Source organism: Pseudoliparis swirei, chromosome 7, assembly GCF_029220125.1.
Source record: "Pseudoliparis swirei isolate HS2019 ecotype Mariana Trench chromosome 7, NWPU_hadal_v1, whole genome shotgun sequence".
In the NCBI taxonomy this organism is placed as follows: domain Eukaryota; kingdom Metazoa; phylum Chordata; class Actinopteri; order Perciformes; family Liparidae; genus Pseudoliparis; species Pseudoliparis swirei.
Genome location: NC_079394.1, coordinates 10,184,142 through 10,204,636, shown reverse-complemented (window position 1 = coordinate 10,204,636; position 20,495 = coordinate 10,184,142). Strand labels below are relative to the sequence as shown.

The 20,495-nt window shown below is 42.7% G+C and overlaps 1 protein-coding gene across 1 annotated transcript; it reads right to left on the bottom strand.

The window, feature by feature from the left end:
- Positions 1-544: 544 nt before the first annotated feature.
- cds2 (CDP-diacylglycerol synthase (phosphatidate cytidylyltransferase) 2) lies at positions 545-14,589 on the bottom strand. The gene is made up of 13 exons (XM_056419231.1): positions 14,393-14,589; positions 10,165-10,304; positions 9,779-9,875; positions 9,276-9,373; positions 8,685-8,824; positions 7,212-7,270; positions 5,661-5,743; positions 5,365-5,452; positions 5,027-5,095; positions 3,678-3,830; positions 3,063-3,182; positions 2,684-2,787; positions 545-1,895 (listed from the first exon to the last, which is right to left on the bottom strand). The coding sequence occupies exons 1-13, from the start codon at positions 14,462-14,464 to the stop codon at positions 1,760-1,762; spliced, it is 1,359 nt and encodes a 452-aa protein (XP_056275206.1). The 5' UTR covers positions 14,465-14,589; the 3' UTR covers positions 545-1,759.
- Between the last annotated feature and the right edge of the window lie 5,906 nt (positions 14,590-20,495).

Sequence of the window (20,495 nt, the reverse complement as noted above, 5' to 3'; positions counted from 1 at the left end):
GAGGTGATTGGTTGCTGGGTAGTCGGCTCATTAGAGCAGAATCCTTATCTACCAGAGTTGGACCCACTGACCGTCCACTGTATACAGCGCAGGGCTTTCTGCTCCTCTAGCACCTCCATTTCTACAAAATAATAAGTATGCCCATTTAATATATATTTAACTATCATCACTTTTAACAATCCAAATGGACTAAACAATATCAGCAAAAAGTCTTAAAATGCCATTTAATCTGTTGTCTGCCAGTTGCATTAAAGCTATAAATCATTTATACGATGTAGTTGGGGCAGCGTCGTGCCTCATGCCCCCAACAGAAAGATTAAAAGACTCCTCGTCAAAAAGGATGGACCAGAGCTTTCAGTTAAAATTATTCAGGCGCAATCCAAGATTACCCCAATAACATCACTATGACATCATCATGGCAATTGTCTCAGACTGGTAGTAATACAAGTAAACTCATCATCCTCACGTGTAAGATCACTGGCGTCCCTTTTACAGACACTACACACAGAATTCATTCACAATGCTTCCAAAAACAGAAATGAACTCAACACTGGAGAATCTTTAATATTTTACCACCAAACAAATGAAGCATAACATTTGCCAGTGGTATAAATATCACAGAATCCTAAAACCTCCGATGTGCGAGAGCACAGCAGCTGTCACACACACACACACCTCGAGCAGGATAGTCCATCCTTCTGCTCTGAAGCCGTGAACATCAGAGAGACGAACATGTCTGTGGAGGCCATTATTGTGCCCAACTTGTCCCGTCCGAACCAGAACGCAACAATCCACCAATGCAGAGCATACACACTGAACCAGCTCCTCGCTAGAGATAACGTAAGTATTAACGCAGAAAGACTCAACGAATCTAAAACAAAATAAAGAAACAATTGCGTGTTTCATCTCTAAGAAGCTTTCTGCTTTCACCATGAAATGTGAAATGGGCCCCAGGTGAGGGCAGATTGAGACCATCCTGCTGAAAGGGGAGCTGGTATGTTTACGTGAGACATTTAGTGCGGAGCGTCGCTCACTGCACTAAACCAACAAACCGCTGCCGTCCTTTGGTAATAAACGACACTGTGATGTCAGTGAAAGGCTTTTAAAAAAATGAGTGGCAGCAGAAACACCAAAACAAAGACAGAAATGGACGTGGCAGATGTAAACGGTGAATTCAGTCTAAAGCAAACACAACATTTAGATACAAGAAGACATACCAGGTGTAAAAAGGGTCGATGTATAAATAGAAACAATCACAACAAATAACATTTAAACTGAAAGTGGGGAGGAGGGGTACAGCTGGAGTGACCACACGGTGAGTAACGGGGTGGAGAGCAGTGCATTGAAACTAAAAACATCAGAAGTACAACTCCACGTGAACACGCAGTAATAGGTATAGAGAGGATATCCTGCATACAGGTAGAAATGTACAGTGGACCAACGTTTAGTTCACCGGCGTGAATAGATACAAGTTGGCGATAAAGGAAATGTTTGAGAGTAACTCACTAAGTCAACCTGAAAACACTGGAACACGATTCAGACACACTCGACTCTCATACCTACAGAAAATGGAATGACCTAAGACTAGTTTTTAGTTTTTTGTAGTTTTCTTGTTTTCTTTCTCTCTCTTCGATGTGTTTTATCGCACACAAAAGCACTGCCAGTCTCTCAGAGCGCCGGGGCCCTCGGGTACCGCCCTCCTCTCTGATGTCTCTCTCTCTCTCTCTCTCAGGGCGAGCCGGTGTGGGGTCCGAGGGCTCTAGGCGGCGGCCCCCTCCAGCGCTGGCAGCAGGCCCTTCTCCGTCAGGTGAGTCTTCAGGGAGTTGAAGATGTGGAGCTGCTGATCCATGCGGAGGGCCAGGAGCTGCTGGATCACCTTGGTGGGGTTTGGGCCCCTGAGAGGAGGGAGAACATCAGCGTACACCCTCAGTCCAAAACGACCTCCACAGAACTGAACTATTGTTATAACACCCGCGGGAACCGGCAGCTTGCACCACGTGAGTTACCGCCTCCCAACACGCTCGACACACGGCATGGTCTTCACCGTGAAAGTGCATCGGACGTGTTTTCCACTCGCGGGTCTCTCGTATCACAGAGACATAAACTCTCCCTTTCATCGATGCAGCTGTCTGCACCGTGAAGGCTCATGTAACCATGGAGCTTACGGACACCTTCATTGGTAACTCTACGATATCAGAGTCCAGGCCCAGGTTAGCAGTGAGGCACTGCTCCTGTTATCTAATGAATTTGGGGGGGAAGTTAAGACTCCCCTCAAGCCAAACTTGTTATGCAAGATGGCGTCACATTTCAGTCCTCATTCTCCAAGTAATTCATCTTGTAGAGGTGAAACATCCATTTCTGTCTGAACCCCACCAGAGATGGAAAAAGTACAAACCTAGCCCACCCAAACACAACCGGAATGCTCTCTTTTATTTTTAAACGTACAAAGCGACCTAAGCTGAACTGCAGAGCGTACTTTTGGCCTTCTGTCAGAGCGCCAAGCGAAATGTGTGGCACACACACACACACACACACACACACACACACACACACACACACACACACACACACACACACACACACACACACACACACACACACACACACACACACACACACACACACACACACACACACACACACACACACACACACACACACACGTCATGTAAAGTGTGTTTACCTGATGAAGCTGGCAATGTAGACGTTAACAAATGTGGCCATGAGGTACTGGCAGTCGAATCGGTCCATAATGCCACCATGACCCGGGATGGTGTTGGCAAAATCCTGAAGGGGCAAAGTATTTTAAAAATCAGATATTTAATGATTTAAATAAATAATAGAAACGGAGCAAAGTCGACAGGCAGTAGATGTAATTTATTAAGTTTTGCAAATACAGTATCGAATATTTCAGATTTAATTTAGCACAATACAGTCTACTGACATTTTAAAGCCATCTACAGTTGAGCAGGGAAACACCAAGTACACTACGTGAATATATTACTGTTATATGGTTAGTATGCGACACAATTAGTGCAGGCAGCAGACTGCAGTCATCCTACCTTGATCTTAAAGGCTCTTTTGAAGCCGCTGGCAAAGAATCCACCGAAAGGTCCCAGAATGGAGGCAAAGGAGGAGAGAGCGATGCTGTGGATCTGGAACGGGTAGAGTCGCACCGTGGTCTGTGGAGGCCAGGAGGAAGTGTTTGATGAAAGCCGTTTCCAACATTCAACCGGCATTTCAACGTAGGACTGACTTACAAAGGGCAACTCCACATCTGTAACACATTCATTCCCTTTTTTTATAGTTCTGCATTTCTCGACTGGATTTAGGTTTGTTGTGAGCTAAAACTACCAGCTAAGTCCTGACATAAACTAACACGTTAAAATGTCATTATTTACCAAAAAGGTTACATATTACAGTATATCTTCACACACGTTTACAGAGATGCTGTATTATATCAGTCAGGCGTTGTCCACCCATGAAAAGTTGGTAAGAATGCTGCAAAAATACAATATGTTCTGAACATATCAGACTCCTCTTGTACGTTGTCATATTTTCACTGATTAATTGGATTTTGCCATTAAATATTTCATCCCTCCATGATCACATTTGTTTGAATGCAGAGAGACGCGTAAAAGCAAAGCGATGGCAGAGAGGGAGCAGGTGGGCCTCACCCAGCCAGTGAAGGACTGCAGGATGTTGGGCAGGATGTAGTCCTGAAGCTGGAAGAGCTCGGATGGCTCACAGTCCACCTGGAAACGGTTGGAGTCGTTGTTGAATTCCACCGGGCACACGAAGTAACGGTAGCCGGCCAGCAAATAGGAGAACTGGGAGGAGGAAGAGCTTCAGTTACTCTGCAGTCACGTCACCGGCCCGCCGGCTCTCATTTCACAAACAAGGACGGACTAAAGAAGAGTAGACGTCCTGCAACACTGCAGCGTGTGTCGAGTTGCTGCCGTTCTAATATCCAGAGGCAGTGAGTTCCACAGTTTAGGGCCATAAAGACAGAAGACACTCTCACCGGTACTTTTATGGGACATATTAGGAAAAGCAGGGCTCGAGAGTACGAGTTGCCTTTAGTTTCTATCATAGAAACCACTAAAAGAGACAGGAAACAGCAAAACTGCACCTCAAAATCAATGTATTGTAAATACTGGTCACATTATTGCTAATGCAGTCAGAACCAGACAATGCAGGGGATGACACTGTGTATATACTTGTGCATACATGTAAATAACAATGGTGAACTAAATCAAGTTGTTCACTGTGGGATGAAGAGTTTGACTAAACCGCACGCAGGAATGTGCAAATTCTTGGGAAGCGAAGCATCTTTAAGTCATTAACCCTTGTGTTGCCTTCGGGTCATTTTGACCCGATTCAATGTTTCACCCTCCTGTCGCCTTCGGGTCGATATGACCCGATTCAATGTTTAACCCTCCTGTTACCTTTATATTTACTAACATATTTTACCCTTGAGGTCAATATGACCCCAGCTATTAAAATCTCCAGGAAATTATTAGAATTAATATTGTTTTCCAAGTTTAAGTGTGAGGTACTTTATGTTTGTTTGTTGACTCCCGAAAGAACACCGACATTAAACATTGAATTGGGTCAAAATGACCCGAAGGCGACAGGAGGGTTAAATATTGAATCGGGTCAAAATGACCCGAAGGCAACACAAGGGTTAAAAAGCTTAATAAACAAGTAAAATATCTTTAAAATAAATTGTAAATGATACAGGCAGACAGTGAAGTTTGTAGAATGTAATCCATCGTCAGTCTTAAACAAGTTAAAGTTTTCTTTTTTTTCTGGAATAATAAAAGATTCTTTTATTTTATTTTAGGCTTTTTAGGTAATCCGGTGAAAAGGTGATTACAATATTAATAAACAGCTATTAATAAAAAAGGATTTCAGCATTTTCTGAGTGAAGATTAGAATTTGGTGATATTGCTAATATAAAAAAGGAAGGTAATCAAAAACAGCCTAAATGTAGAATAACCCACAAGATAGACACCCATCTTACCATAATGCCAAACACAATAGTGGAGAACAATCCACCGATGAATCCCTCCCATGTCTTCTTTGGTGAGAGCTGCAGAGAACGGTCGAGGTTAAGATATCATCATGGAACACACAATACTTTTTATGTGTCATAACATAAATCAATACCCAGACCTCTTCAACAATGCTTGTGCTTGACCTCCTCTGGCATTACAACACAACGATAAAGGACAATACACTTCAAATATATTGGAGGTAATTTACTAGAAACGGCTCCATTGACTTGGTGTAAAACCATCTGCACGCATGCTGCTCGCGTTACGGGTCTCTAAAGCTAGAAATAACAGTGATGCAACCGACCTTGATGAGTGGGGTGCGGCCGAAGAAGAAACCAAACATGTAGGACATGATGTCATTACAGATCACGCAGGAAATTGGCACAATGAACCTGTTGACATGAGAAAGATTTACATGAGACCAACTGAAAATAGTTTTAATAAAAACTAGACATGTGTGATCACACAATTGACGACCTAATCCTCCTACAATTCAACATACACACATACAAATGAACATAATTAGATGTACACATGGCTCTACATCAGAAAGAAGCCATTTTAGCAATAAATACATATATATATATATATATTTCTTACCAGATCATCCCTTCAAACAGGTTGTGAATGATAAGGTGAGACTGAGTCACGACAATCAGCAGAGTGACATGGGTCCAACCAAACTGTGGACACAATAGAACAGGATTAGCCAATAATAAGACAGAAGTTTAAAAATGTGCCTGAAATGAGAGCAGAACTATTCATGATTTTGTGTCTATTCTAAAAACGTATTGACAGGCTGGACATGTAAGAACACAACATGTTCTGCACAGAGATGGGTTTTAGCAAAAAACATGATCAGATAATAGCTAAATTAAATCAAAAATGTGGTTGGAAAATGTGGGCGGAGACAGTCTCATGATCGCCATTAAGAACTAGCAGCAACATATTGTGGCCAAACTCAACTGACGAGTGGACAGGTTTGTGTAGCTTGTGTGCGGTGTGCAAACCTTCACGGGATCAATAACTTCTAAAGGTCGTCTTTCAGTATTTAAACAAGAAGAAAAAAAATTCTGTCTGGATCTGCTTATTGATTAAGCATGAGATGTGCATGCGGGCTATGCGCAGTAGACCTGATCCAATGTTGTTATCTTGGATGATCGGATGCGCTTTAAGTAACCAGGCAACAACTTTACCGTCCCAAATTATCTGGTGAACACAACAACTGAACAGTTGAATCGACAGTGTGGCAGACATTTTCTGTTGGCGCCATCTCTGGCCCACTTCTCAGTACACTTGAGGGCCCATATTTCTCAGAGCCCCATCAATAACCCAGTGGCCTGTAGGCTGGAGACCAGGAAGAGGGGGGCCACTTGTAATGATCGCATACGTCTGTCTCTGTGTACAGCACCAGTAACGGGTAGGGCCCTTAACCCTTGTGTTGCCTTCGGGTCATTTTGACCCGATTCAATGTTTAATGTCGGTGTTCTTTCGGGAGTCAACAAACAAACATAAAGTACCTCACACTTAAACTTGGAAAACAATATTAATTCTAATAATTTTCTGGAGATTTTAATAGCTGGGGTCATATTGACCTCAAGGGTAAAATATGTTAGTAAATATAAAGGTAACAGGAGGGTTAAACATTGAATCGGGTCAAATTGACCCGAAGGCAACACAAGGGTTAAAGTGCCGCACCGGTAAGATTATCAGTGGCCTGAAGTGTGAGCTCCGGTTTAAACAGGATCATTTATTATTATTGTTGTTATTATTAGTAGTAGTAGTAGTATTCGTGATTGGGTATATAATATGATGGGGGGGAGGGGAGACGCAAGGGTTTTTTCGAAAGAGCATGCGGACAGGTCGCGATCCAGGGATGTAATTATACTTTGAGGGGTGTAAATTATTTGTTATGCATGTTCGTTTTGTGTGTTGCAGCGTATGCCGCATTGAATTTGATTAGTAACATTTGGTGTCCGTCATTAACTGTTTGGTTTCTTTTATGACTGTTTCACATTTGCCGTACTTGGTGGTTTTCAATCGTATTAAGAAGGGACTCAACACTCAACATCAGATTGAGACATTCCCTTAAAATAGCGCTGTACTTTTCCCCTTAGGTTTGATTAGGAGGGAGAATTGTTCCACACTTACCATGTAGAACTGAAGGCGGTAGTGCTTCTTCACCAAACTCAACACAAACATGCAGAAACCTGCAACACACGAGACAAATACTGCGTAAAATGAGGGCTGCCGTGTCTGGGAGAAGAGGGAGATTAATCAAGTCAGAATCTTGGGTCATCGTTGGTCAAACTCAACTAAATTTAGCTTGACCCATTTCAGACAAAGCCCCGGATGAATGTGCAGTAAGGTTTCATACACAAGACTGAGGTGAGGAGGCAATCTTGCGAAGCTGAGAATGCATGACGCAAAAAAGTGCTTATACTGTGAGAACAGTTCAACCAGATGTACTGTAACGTTTTCCAAGGGCATCTCATTCAGGACGCGACATCTACAGCGTCTAAAAACAAATTCCATGTTGTGCCAAAACACTGCAGATGTTAGTACTTTCTGGGACTTGAAGGTACGACACTGCTGTCTACAAAGCCTCTCTGCTCAAAGACGTGTGAGAAAGCCGAACATTCAGCTTCACCTTGAATCAAGTAGGCGAGAGATAGCTTCAGTCAAGGTGCTTCCTTCCTCACCACATCCTGTTTGGCATCAACCGGCTGCTGCAGAAGAACTGAAGTACTGACTGAAAACCTGCAGTACAGGAAGTGAGACTTCTCCAGTTTGCACGGTGGCAGAAAAAAAAAAACCAACTTTGGAAGGACACAAAGCTATCGGCTCTGTTATTCTAAATGTGTTGATATTAACGTTTTGACGACCAGCAGCAGTTTTGATTCGACGTATAATGTTTCCTTTCTGGGAAAGACAAAATAATAAATCACAGTCATCTGATGAGATCCTAATCGTGTCCTTTGTGGCCAATAGAAGACGACAGTCTAAACAGTATCCATCACTCTCTGCTCCTCCTAAATGAAATGCTTTGGGAAGACATTCACCCTGTCAAGAGGTCACCCTGTTGCATCTTCAGGCCCCAGTAGAACATTCTAGTACAGGGTTCTTACACATTTTGACCTAAGAACAATTTAGAAAATGTTGTGCGTTTTTGAGCGTCTTTCTTTAAAAAAACATATTAATTACTTCAAACTCGGCATAAATGAACATGTGAATATAACAACATTTCCATGACTTTTCCAAAACTTTTAGGAATTAAGTTTTTTCCATGACTTTTCCAGGCCTGGAAATGACCATTTTAAAATTCCATGACTTTTCCAGGTTTTCCATGACCGTACGAACCCTGCTAGTAGAACGCAATCACTAGAAAACCTGTGTGTGGCTTTAATTTTGGTAAGTGTTGGGACACAGACATGACAATGTGAGATGACAATGTGACATGACAATGTGACATGACAATGTGCCACATTGACCAAATGAAAAGATAGCTGTGAAAACTCAAGTCTACATTGCAGGACGTTATTCCAGCTGAATTGATCCCCCCACCGATGTGGACGGACATCATTACGGACATTATTTTTGCAGTGCGGGTCTCAGCGTTTGTACCTGTGAGGTAGAAGGCAAAGGAGATGAACCGGTGGTATTTGCTGAGGATGCGAAGAGGCTCCTCCCTTTGCACCAGTGTGAAGAAGTAGTCTGTCACGGTCTCACCGTAGAAGAAGTAGTTCACACACAGAAGGAAGTACCTGTGGGGTGGAGGGGTTGAGCAAGTGGACATGTGTCACCGCTTATGACAGCATCTAATCAGAAAACCAGCGAGGCCATGTAAACCAACTTTGAATTCACTGTATGACGTAAGTTGGAAGGGTAACTAACCATACATGGACAACACTTGAGATTGTTCAGGCTTACGGGATAATGAATGCCAGGACTCTACGATCTATCACACCTATACTGGACTAAACTATTGCTCAAATCGACTGGCTTTGATTCACAATACGAGTGCCGTGTGTGTCGATTGGTTTAATAATCTACAATCTACTGTAATCGGGTCAGAAAACAAACCTTGGGAAGTCTGCAACAAAATAAAACATGAAAGGACACAATAAGAAAGAGGTGAGGATAATTGATGCGTAAACGACACCTCTATGAAATGTGTGATAATGTGTTGCGTTTGCGTTTGTGATGCGCCCTCACCAGCTCAACGTCCTGAACCAGGGCAGGTGGTAGGAGTGGTACACGTTGTAGCCGATGCTGATGATTTCCTCGAAGCACTTAATCTGAACAATGAGGACCTGCACAGAGAAACACTGCGTCAGCGGGGAGGAAACTACTGGAGCATCTCCAAGCGTGTGTGTGCGTGTGTGTGTGTGTGTAGTGACACAAAATGGCAGATGGGCCTATTTTTAGGGACTTCCCAGATGACAGGACCAGATATCCTGCAGGGTATTAAAAAGGGCCTGAATCCCATTAATCCATCAGATTACGTTTCTCATTTGAACGTGCTGCAGGGGGATGTTACTGTATGAACACATTGTACAAATCAATAAGAAAATGACTGTACCATCAATGTCGAAGTGTAAATATTGGAGATGATTTTACACCCGTTGGAAGTAATCTTTCCTGCTGATGTTTCACTCCACTGATGCAACACATTTTCTGAAAGGTTGCACAGCAGCATCAGCGCCGTTGGTACTCACAATCATCATGAGCACCATGGGGCCCAGGTAGATGATTAAGAAGAAGAAGGAAATCATGGCTAGTGTGACGACGCCTCGGATCCACCAGTTCTTCCATCTGAAGGAAACGCAGACAGAGGCATTACTGCTTGAATTAGTGGGTTCCGACATATAATCAATAACATTGCTGTTCACCGGAGATTAAAATCAAGATGGCTACTCTATCATAAACCTTTCATCATAATTTCGGTATTCAATGCTGACCATCATCTATTCAAGGAAGGTTAACATAGCATGCTCAACATCGTGCTTTACAGTCAGATTCTGGAAAGACTTTTATTACTGCAGACAAAACTCAGCAATATGTTGTTGTTGTTGTTGTTTTTTCTCTTCCACAGGGGCGGTACCTTGAGGAGAGTCCAGACACGGCCTTGTTGAGAACCACAGGGGTGTCAGCAGGGACGGGCACCTCTGGGACTCCTGAGTCCACCTTGGCCTCGCTATCCGACGATCCATCTTTCTCCCCCTTCAGCTCACTGTCTGAACCCTGAAGACAAGCAGACAGGAGAAATAAGAGACGGACCTTTGGCAAAGACATTGAGCTGTGGCGATGGTCAACAAGTGCAACCACAGAATTACGAAAAAACGACGATAACATCTAAAATACATGCGATACTTTAGTTGCTGATTCCGATTGAGTGTAATTTAATTTAAAAATAACGCTCGTTTAGATTTTCATACAATGAATTAAATCAACATTACTGCAAATGTTTATTTTATTTTTTTAAATATCCAGAACCACTTCCAGCAAAACGGGGCCTGTGCAGCTAAATTAATGTAAATGAAGCTTCAACACGCTACTTATACCACAAAACATACATCATCTGTGAATTAACATGTAGTGAAACAAATACATATGTCATTGAACAAACAGCAGCAGCATCATCATATCACAATAAGCAAACACCAGCAGCAGGACTTCCAGAGTAGGAGTCCATGTGGGCGGCTAAAAGCTGCACCGAATCATCTCCATCCATATTGTTGTTCTCCCAGAGACGTGTGATCAAAGCACACTGATCGCTACCTCTCCATGGCAACAGCAACCATCAAAGGATGGCGGTCATCAGACGGCGGCAGCTAAGCGTGTCTGATGAAAACGGTGAGTTTTCATTCGGTCAGTTTTTCCTTTCACTTCTCGCCCCCACAGACATTCTCTGCTGCTGCTGAAGACCAAATTAGGCTTGGAGGTCTCACCTCACATTCACACAGCAGACGGTCAGCTTACCGTTTGGGACGCCCACTGAGTCTCACGGTTTAACCATGCGACACGCCGACATTACTGCAGCACGATATTTTCTAATAACGGACCTTTCTCGCTTTTGATGTCAACAGCATGCAGTTTTTTTTTGCTCTTAGTACTTTTTTTTCTCATGTTGTTAAGCGGGAACATTTATTTATATTATCCCCTAATTAGGTGACCAAAACGTTACATTTTTCAAGACTTGAAAAAGTCCATTGGCTTTTCTTCAAATTATATGAAACACGCTCACAAGATACACCGTCAATAGTTCAACCCGCCAACTGAATGCAGACAGACGCACCAGACAACAAGCGCATACAGATCCACTCTCCGCCTTCTGGTTTCCATGGAGACATTGTCCGTCACTCAGGACGCTGGAGTTAAAAATAGGCGCTCGTTTCACACAAACGCTGGTAACCCTTTCATGCTTTCAACACAGTGTCTCTTTTGATCTCCAATTCATCTGTAAGTGGCAAAAGGATGGGTACGTTTATGTGTTGAAGGCCGTCTTTACTTGGATATCTTAGCCCTGATGAGCGTGAGCCCTTTAGAAATACAGCAACAAGGAAAAGAGGAGGTCTGTGATTCGCCTTCTCAGCTGTGTTGCGCTGCGAGTTCAGACACAAATATGTTTGCGCAACGGTTTGAAATGTTTTGAATAGCTAAAGACCACACGTGTGTTCGGATACTCATTTGGAATGAGACTTCCCGACATCGCCGGAAAGAACGCACAATGTCTATAATTAGAAATGCACCCGACCAGATGTTTTTCTACGCACATAATCCAGAAATAGTTTTGCGGCGGAATTCCAAAGCATCTTTAATCTTTACATAGTTTGATCACAGTGACTCATTCATAAATCTGTGAGCCCGTTTTTTACTAAAACGTGTACCACTACCACCATTTTTTTGAAGTACCTTATCTAAGCTGTCGTCCTTGTTTCCTAAACCAATGTCATGTTCTCTGAAGTTGTTCCTCTTAAGCTGATGTAGTATATTTTCATCTACCCTATAATGTCAAAATTATCCAAAACATTCAAGTCAGAGCTCAAGGTTTGAGAATCTATATGACGGGCCTGGACTTAGGAATGTTCACGTCACTATGTGTGGGTTAGATCCTGGGCGCAGGGGGGGCCAGGAGATCATTTCTAGAATATGACGTGATTCTGCATGTCTTTAATTGGGTCACGAAGGCCTCGGTTCAGGTTTGAATTTAGGGGCTCCACGTGTCTGGGTTCAACCTGGTAGATCAGTCCCAGAATGAGGTAATTATGCCTGAAGGTGATTGGTCCACAAAAAGCCGGAATATAATATAACTCCCTTTTTTTTTTTTTTGTCGTAATCGTATGTTAAAATGTATGTTTAGCAGACTTCTCTCAATTCGGCTTCCTGCAGGCGTTTGTTCCTGACCTGTGCTTGTTAAAAATAAACTGAATATTCTTATTAGAGTGCAGTGTCACTCGAGATCATTTTTTCATCAATTTCTTCAAACCATCCCACGGTCGGCGAGCAGAGACAACACTGATCACTACAACAAGGTCATAGCAGGGTCAGAAGAGATTTAACCTTTTCTACTCACTTTCTCCCACCTTTTACTTGTATGATCGCTTAGTTGCTGGAAGCAGGGTTCACCAAAATAGCTGCATGTCCTACAGATAATTACGTTATCTTGTGGTTGATTGTTGTGATAATACATGTGGGCCTCCCACATCTAAACCAAGTGACTATTAACTATTTATTTCAACACTTATGGCACAGAATTGCCCTGGTTTCCACATCTAGACCGACCTACCCTGTACTACTATTATAGCATCACCCTGTGCAGTGTGTAATTTCAGGATGACGTCTTTACGCAGGCTTATAGCCAGCCATATCTGCTTTACACTGATTATCACACGGATGTTTTCAGTCCACTCATGTGCCTACATTTTGAGCTCCACTTCACAAACTGACAAAAAAAATGGCGAGGTTACTTAAAAAGAAATACAGGATGGATTTTCTATATTTGTTGGTATACGACAAATTAAATAAACCAGATTACACTGAAGATATAAATGTTGTCACTGTCAGTTTATGTTTATTAAATTCTAAAAATGAGATACGAGAGGGATAGAAATCTGATAGGCCCAGCGGTAAAACTTTAAGAATATGACCCAGATAGCACTACAGCTAATTGTGGAAAGCAAATAACTGATTGTGTGAGCACTTCTTAACAGTACCACAAAGGTTGCTTCTTTAAGTGCTCATTGATGGGCTACTAAAACACACTCACGGCCTAAATACGAATAATATATACATATAATAAATAAATACAAAGTCGTGGCACTTTATGGACCGAGAGTGCTTCACTAGTAAATGACAATTCCCCTAATACTTCCTGTGTGGTTTGTGGCACAATGTGGGTGATGCCTCTCCCATCTGCCTTTGTCTGCTCTTGATGATCTGTAATCAAGATCCGGTGCACACATACATTACCACGCCCCTTTATTGGGTCCGACTACTACCTGGGAGGCAACTTCGACACCCATCTTGACGATGTAGAACATGCATTTAGCTTTCCACTCAGTTTGAATACATATGGCAGTCGTACATATAATGTGTTGTTAGACAGCAGAACGAGAGCTGAAGCTGTTGTTGTTGTTGTTGTTGTTGTTGTAGCAGCCAGCTCAGCTAACGTTACACTGTCAGAGACGATGTGCGCGAGCTCTGGTCATTTGGCGTTCGAACAGCGCACGAGCCGATTTAACCGTGTACGCTCATGTCGGAAGGGGGGGAACACGAATGGCAGTTAAGAGCAAATATAATCTTCCCCACTTTCTCGCTCGAGGCTTTTTCATGGCGTCGTATCCCTGACGTCACACCGCGTATGTGGCTAATAACTGCCAAACATCTTTTCCACACACAATTCAAATTGTTTTCAATTTACTGTCGCTTTGAATAAAAAAACACCGTGTAAAACCAAACGTAATAGTTTTCTTGTGCACGGAGAGCCAGAAGTGTATACGTCGGCAGATACAAGCGGATGTTCTTGACGTATTGATTCTAACTTGTGCCGTTTGGTTTTCCTGTTACAACGACGAACGCGCACAGGAAGACCTCACGGAGCATCAACCAATCGAGTCTAAAATGAGAGTAGTTCGTCGTATATTAGCGGCATTTAAGAACAGTTAGGTTAACAGTTGTTCTTCTGAGGAAACCGACGTCAAGATGTCGGATTTCAATGCAGGCTAGTTCGAGATGACTTTTCCTCTCGCGTCACGAGCCCCAGGACGGTGCCCACCAGGACACTCCGATAGCTAGCTGCCCGACTAGCGTCCGAGTCCGGCTGACGTTACCTTGTCCTCTGACGGCTGCTGCTGTAGCGTCGGGTCGGTGTCTTTGCCCGCGCGGTGCCTGAGCTCTGTCATTGTGGCGGATTGTAGCCGAACGACTACCGCGGCGGTCCTGCTGTGTCTCCCAGACACTCGCTTGTTATTTCTGGTGGACAGGTCTCCTGCTAAGCTTGTGATTTGGCACCGCAACACTATTCACTCGATGAACCGAATCGGTGTCAAGTTCGCAGGGATGCTAGATAACGATAACTTCCGGTTTTCAAAATAATGTCCATGTCAAATCATAATCAGCTTTGTTGTCCGTGCACATGAAATTGATTTGTCTATTTTTGTTTGCATCTCTCTCATTGTAATTACACTTAAATATAAATAAACAGATACAGTTAAATAATATGCAAGCATGTTGTGTACACAAATCGTGAAACATAGTATGGTTGTGAAGAAACCCTGGGATTCAGACACCTCATGCCCTATGGCAGAGTCCGTATACTTTATGGGGGAGAATTATTGAAAATATCTTTTAATAAAAAAAGAGCACAAGATAAAGGCTTTCTGTTGGAAAACATTGTGTTGTATATATTAGCTGCCATCCGTTTGAGTTTGGGTCCAGTTTTACCAAAAAAGTTCTGCATGAATTTCTCTCCTCCAGAATAGAACTCTTTATTTAATTATATTTTTGTACTCTTTATTTTATTTGACACTTATGATACAGCAATGATGAAACAAGACTGTCCTATTAATGAGCTACATGATCAATACAGAACACTTTATGGAAGTTGATATTTCGTTGTAATGAACTGAATTTCAGCGAGGACCTTCATTTATCCGTCACCAACCTGATATTTTTCATTTATTTCTACGTCAAACTCGTTTTTTTATTGCAAATGCTCCATGAACTCATTATGTTTTGTAATAAGTCCCTCAAACAACCCTTTTTGTTATGCCCATTTGAAGGATTATACATTCACAAGCTTCAAATAACCAACTCACAGGAAATAGGGGCTGCATTTACACATGATGACCCTGTGGATTTCAAATGCCACAGCCTCCACTTTAATGAGCACGTCGCAAAATAGTCCTCCAGACGAAGAGCGTTAAACACCGAGCGCTGCTGCGAAGATTCGGCCTTCATCTTGCTTTCCTTGAGTACGAGAGTTTCTTAATGGTTTACTGGTCTCTTGAGTCTCAAAAGGTGTTTTGAGTCCAGGGAGCGAATGTGAGAACATGGAAGGTGCAAGAATTCTAGCATTCTCATTCTAGAATTCTAGAATTCTCATAGAATTCTCATTCTAGAATGGATTCTTATTTCATCCAATTCAAGCTGTAGACAACTATCATGAAGTTATGCATTATTCATGGTTGTAAACTTAGTTTTTTCATATGTGTTTTACATCTAGCCGACATCAGTCTGATAGTAGGTGATTGGTTTCACCAAAGTGGCAACAAACATTAAACAAGTTTATTTTAAAGTTTTGCATATAACCCACACTGTAAACAGTGTGATTTTGCTTTTGACCGAAATATTTCGCTGAATGTTACACATTGTGTTTTCCTCCTCTCCACTTCTGTTCATTGTCTCCCATTTTTATTCCAGACGTCCACCATTAAAATAAGCAACTCAAGTCATTTACCATTACTTTAAACTCTATGGCCACTTTGTTAGCTGCTAATAATAATCTAATAAAATCCACGACAACATATTGAACAGATATGAATGTTGAGTTGTTGTTAAAATTTGATTCCACTACATGGTTATTGTTGAGGCAGCTCACATCATGCATCCATGCAGGAAGCCATTTCTATTATAACAGTGGACTCTGCAAGTAACAAACAAAATACTATTAAAAAAATATAAGTGTAAAACTATACATTATGGATCAGGTGTGAAAAGAAATAAATAACGATCAGACCGAAAGCACTTATCATATTTCTATAATTTGACGGGTAGCCTATCTTGTCTCTACAAGTTTATTTTTCTGTAGGTTTTTCTTCTTTTAAATGTTTGTTGGTGTGTTATAATTTTCCATACACTGAAATATAAATAACGGCTATCATATTCTTGATTGCTGTGTGCAAGTTTTCAAATTGTCAAATTTGTGCTTTTATTGTGAAGGTATAGAGTTCTAAGATATGGGAGGAGAGGGCTATATTCAAGTCAAATCCAGTATAGCATGTTGGGAGTGCTACAGTTGTAGATAATAAAAAGAAACAATAAAGCATTAGCTATAACAATGTGGATCCATTTCTTCATTACCACATAATAATGTTTTTAGATCGAGTGATTCTTCTGAAATCTTACTGTTGTTCTTGATCCACAGATTGTCTCATACATTACGACTTACACTCACACTGTACATAATGACCGAATGTATAACAGTGTTAACTTAAGATGTACATTAACCTCTTCAACTAGATGCAAGTTACATTATTTAAACATATTTTATCAACAATAGTGGTTCCTCCTCTTCAGGACTTAAAATATGCTGCTCTGGGTCCATTTCTTTAAAAAAAGGAAAGAAAATAGCATCTTAATATCCTACCTAGGGGACAATTTACTGGAACTATGGCAGCCTTCATCAGTTCAATAGACCCATATCTGCCAGTCAAGATTCTCTGAAGACTAAATATCTAAGGCGATCCTGCTGTAATCTTCACCTTGAACACCAAGTGGTAGCAAAGGCTCACCATAATCGTGTTTGTGTGTGTGTGTGTGTGTGTGTGTGTGTGTGTGTGTGTGTGTGTGTGTGTGTGTGTGTGTGTGTGTGTGTGTGTGTGTGTGTGTGTGTGTGTGTGTGTGTGTGTGTGTGTGTGTGTGTGTGTGTCAGCTCTGTGACCAGACAGCAACAGCCAGCAGTTATATATACTTAATGCCCTACCACTGTTGCAGCAGAAGTGAAAGGGGGCTGAGCTCTGCAGCCCCAATACAACAGTTCTATAGGATGTGACATCAAGCTGTGCCTGTGCCGCCCCCCCCCCCCCCCCCCAACAGAATCTAAGACTTATATTAACATAGTTGAACAATATTGTATTCAATGCACCACTGCCTGACTTTAGTACTCCCCCCCCGCCCCCCAAATGCATTGCTGATATTACCTGTGAACAGCTGGTGCACCCTCAATCATGACTCGGCAGATCTTTGCAGCATCATGGAGAAGACAGCTGCAGGCGATGTTTAAATATTCAATGTTACAGTTTACTGACTGAACAGACTAAATACAGCTGTCAGTATACTGCATTATATTTCATCTATGTATTTCCTTGAGGCATGCTTATTTTCATCTTCTGTTTTACTTTTTGAATAGTAAATCTCTTAAATGTCTTTTCTTATTTCTTGTCAATTTTCTGTCCATTTTGTTTGAGTTTGTGTAAGATATTTCTTTCTGTTTTTGTGATTAATCAGAGAACAATAAAGATGTTTTTGTCACTATTGCTGTCATGTTGTTGTTGTTGCATCTTCTGAACGTTGATGTTAATGTCTGAAAGGCTACATTAATTTCCCCTTCTGTTCTATTAGTACTTTATTCTAAATATTTTTAAAGTATCTGTCCCAGACCGACATCTGAATAATGACACACACACTTTGGAAGACTTCCATCATCCAAAGTACATTGGAATAAACATTGGATTAATGATGTCATTGAATGTGTGTTTATTATCCAACCTTAACATCTAAAGCTTCTGAAATAATGGAGTCGTGACTTGGCAGAAAACATAAAAATATGGGGAATCGGTTCAGAAGCTTGGCAACGAGAACACGCTCACATACCCACCCACCGATTATGACTGCAGTGCTTTTGACTCTATTCTGTGGGAGCGCTTCATCCTGCTGCAGTGTGACGCCTCGGACGTGTTACGCACCACGCTGCACATGTAGGTGAAGACTCCTGTCATGATGTAACTGTGTGTGTGTGTGGGGGGGGGGGGTTCATGTCACCCAAATGTTGCACTGGGACTCCTCAGCAGCTCCCCCAGAACTGCAGAGCTCTGGGACATCTGCAATGCAGAAGTCTATATATAGATGTGGTGTTACAGGGAGAGAGAGAGAGAGAGGGGGCGAGAAAGAGAGACACAGACAGACGAACAGACAGAAGGGTGAAGGGAGACAGAGATGAAGGACAAGACACAGAGAAACAATGAGTGATAAGAGTGAACCTTGAACTGAAAATGAGTTGGAAACTAATACGAGGCCGGCAGAATGCAACTTTCTCCAAAGGCAAATGCTAACTTTTACATTCCTGATTTGTGCAAACTAAAAGCTAAACAACACTTCATTTTCTTTAAAAAAGCAAATCACAATTTCCAAGCCAACCAAGTGTCCACTTAGGATGTCAGCCATTGCAGCGGCATGGTCGCAGTGAAGTGAGTGTGTTAGTATCTCTGTGTTTAACTCACTTAAAAGAGGAGATGGAATTACTGGCTCGTGGACTCCCGGCAACAGGAGCAGTGAAGGGTGTTTGCTGAGGTTGAGAATTTATCACTTTATCTCGAAGGGTCTTGGGAAGGCGGAGGAGGAGGAGGAGGAGGAGGAGGAGGGGAGCAGTTCAATTATGTATGCACCTCCACAACAACAGAATCTGCTGACGGCAGAGCTCAGCGCACACACATCAAGGACGACTCCAGCCCGGCCAGCACAGAGTTGTGGGAACGATCCGACTCCATCAGTCTCCCCTCTGCTCCATCAGTCTCCCCTCTGCTCCATCAGTCTCCCCTCTCCTCCATCAGTCTCCCCTCTGCTCCATCAGTCTCCCCTCTCCTCCATCAGACTCCCCTCTACTCCATTAGTCTCTCCTCTCCTCCATCAGTCTCCCCTCTCCTCCATCAGTCTCCCCTCTGCTCCATCAGTCTCCCCTCTGCTCCTTCCTGCCGCTCCCTGTGACTCTTCATCGCAGCGCTCTGTGCCCGGTCATAACTCCCCTGTGATGAACGATAGAGCGGAAATCTCTCCAAGTCCAGGATGCGGTGCCACAGGGACTTTTACACTACATGGTTTTTTTTAAGTTTTAATTTACAGTTAGAAACAAATTATGAATTCAAATGAAACTTTTTTGTAATGTGGCAGTATTTTACCATAAAGGTTAAGGATGGAGACGGAAAGAAAGAGGGAGAGAGGGAGAGAGAGAGGGAGAGAGAAGGAGAGGAGAGAGGAGAGAGAGGAGGAGAGAGGGAGAGAGAGAGAGAGGAGAGAGAGAGGGAGGAGAGAGAGGGGAGAGAGAGGGAGCGGAGAGAGAGGAGAGGAGGAGAGAGGAGAGAGAGAGAGGACAGAGAGGAGGGAGGGAGAGGGAAAGAGGAAGGGAGAGGAAGAGAGAGAGAGAGAGAGGGAGGGAGGGAGAGAGGGAAAGAGGAAGGGAGAGGAAGAGAGAGAAAGAGAGAGGGAGAGAGGGAGAGAGAGGGAGGGAGGGAGGAAGAGGAGAGAGAGAGGGAGAGAACGAGAGAGGGAGGGGGAGAGGGGGAAAGGTAGGGAGAGCGGGCGAGAGGGAGAGAGAGTGAGAGAGGGAGGGAGAGAGAGAGGGATGGAAAGAGAGAGGGAGGGAGAAAGGGAGAAAGTTAAGATGGATAACAAAGCTATGTACAGCATATAGTTGTTCATTTGAATGTTGTATATTTTCAGGGAAATGTTTGACAGGAAGAGAAACACTCTTACTAATGTACTTGCAGAGAGTTGGAGAAGATTGATACCACTCTCCTGTTCTCGTCAGAATCTCAATGAGAAGCTGAGATTCATGACAACTCAACACACACACACACATCCTTATCTCTGATGCAGCCTTATGGTGACCTAGCTTCTTATTGATTATTGCACCTCCAGAGCAGCGCGTGTTCCTTTCATTAAACACTTAATCGTGCAGAATTTCTGCTCCTGTCATCTGGGAATTCTCTGAAATTGGCCCATCAGCCATTTTGTGTCACTAGGACACCAGGACATAGGACACACACACACACACACACACACACACACACACACACACACACACACACAGGACCACAGTGTGTGAGCAGCTTTGCTGGTGGGCCAGCGTTTGCAACTATCATCCATCTTAGCCATCCCCATCTCTCACCTCTGGGTGCAGGCAGGAAGAAGCCGAGATGAGCTGATAGCGACACCCAG

Excerpts from the sequence above, each read along its gene's own strand:
- cds2 (XM_056419231.1), bottom strand. The coding sequence starts at position 14,464 with ATGACAGAGCTCAGGCACCGCGCGGGCAAAGACACCGACCCGACGCTA. Across the intron at positions 5,744-7,211 it reads ACCGCCTTCAGTTCTACATG|TTTGGTTGGACCCATGTCAC; the intron begins GTAAGTGTGGAA and ends TTGTGTCCACAG. Across the intron at positions 2,788-3,062 it reads AAAGAGCCTTTAAGATCAAG|GATTTTGCCAACACCATCCC; the intron begins GTAGGATGACTG and ends TTGCCCCTTCAG.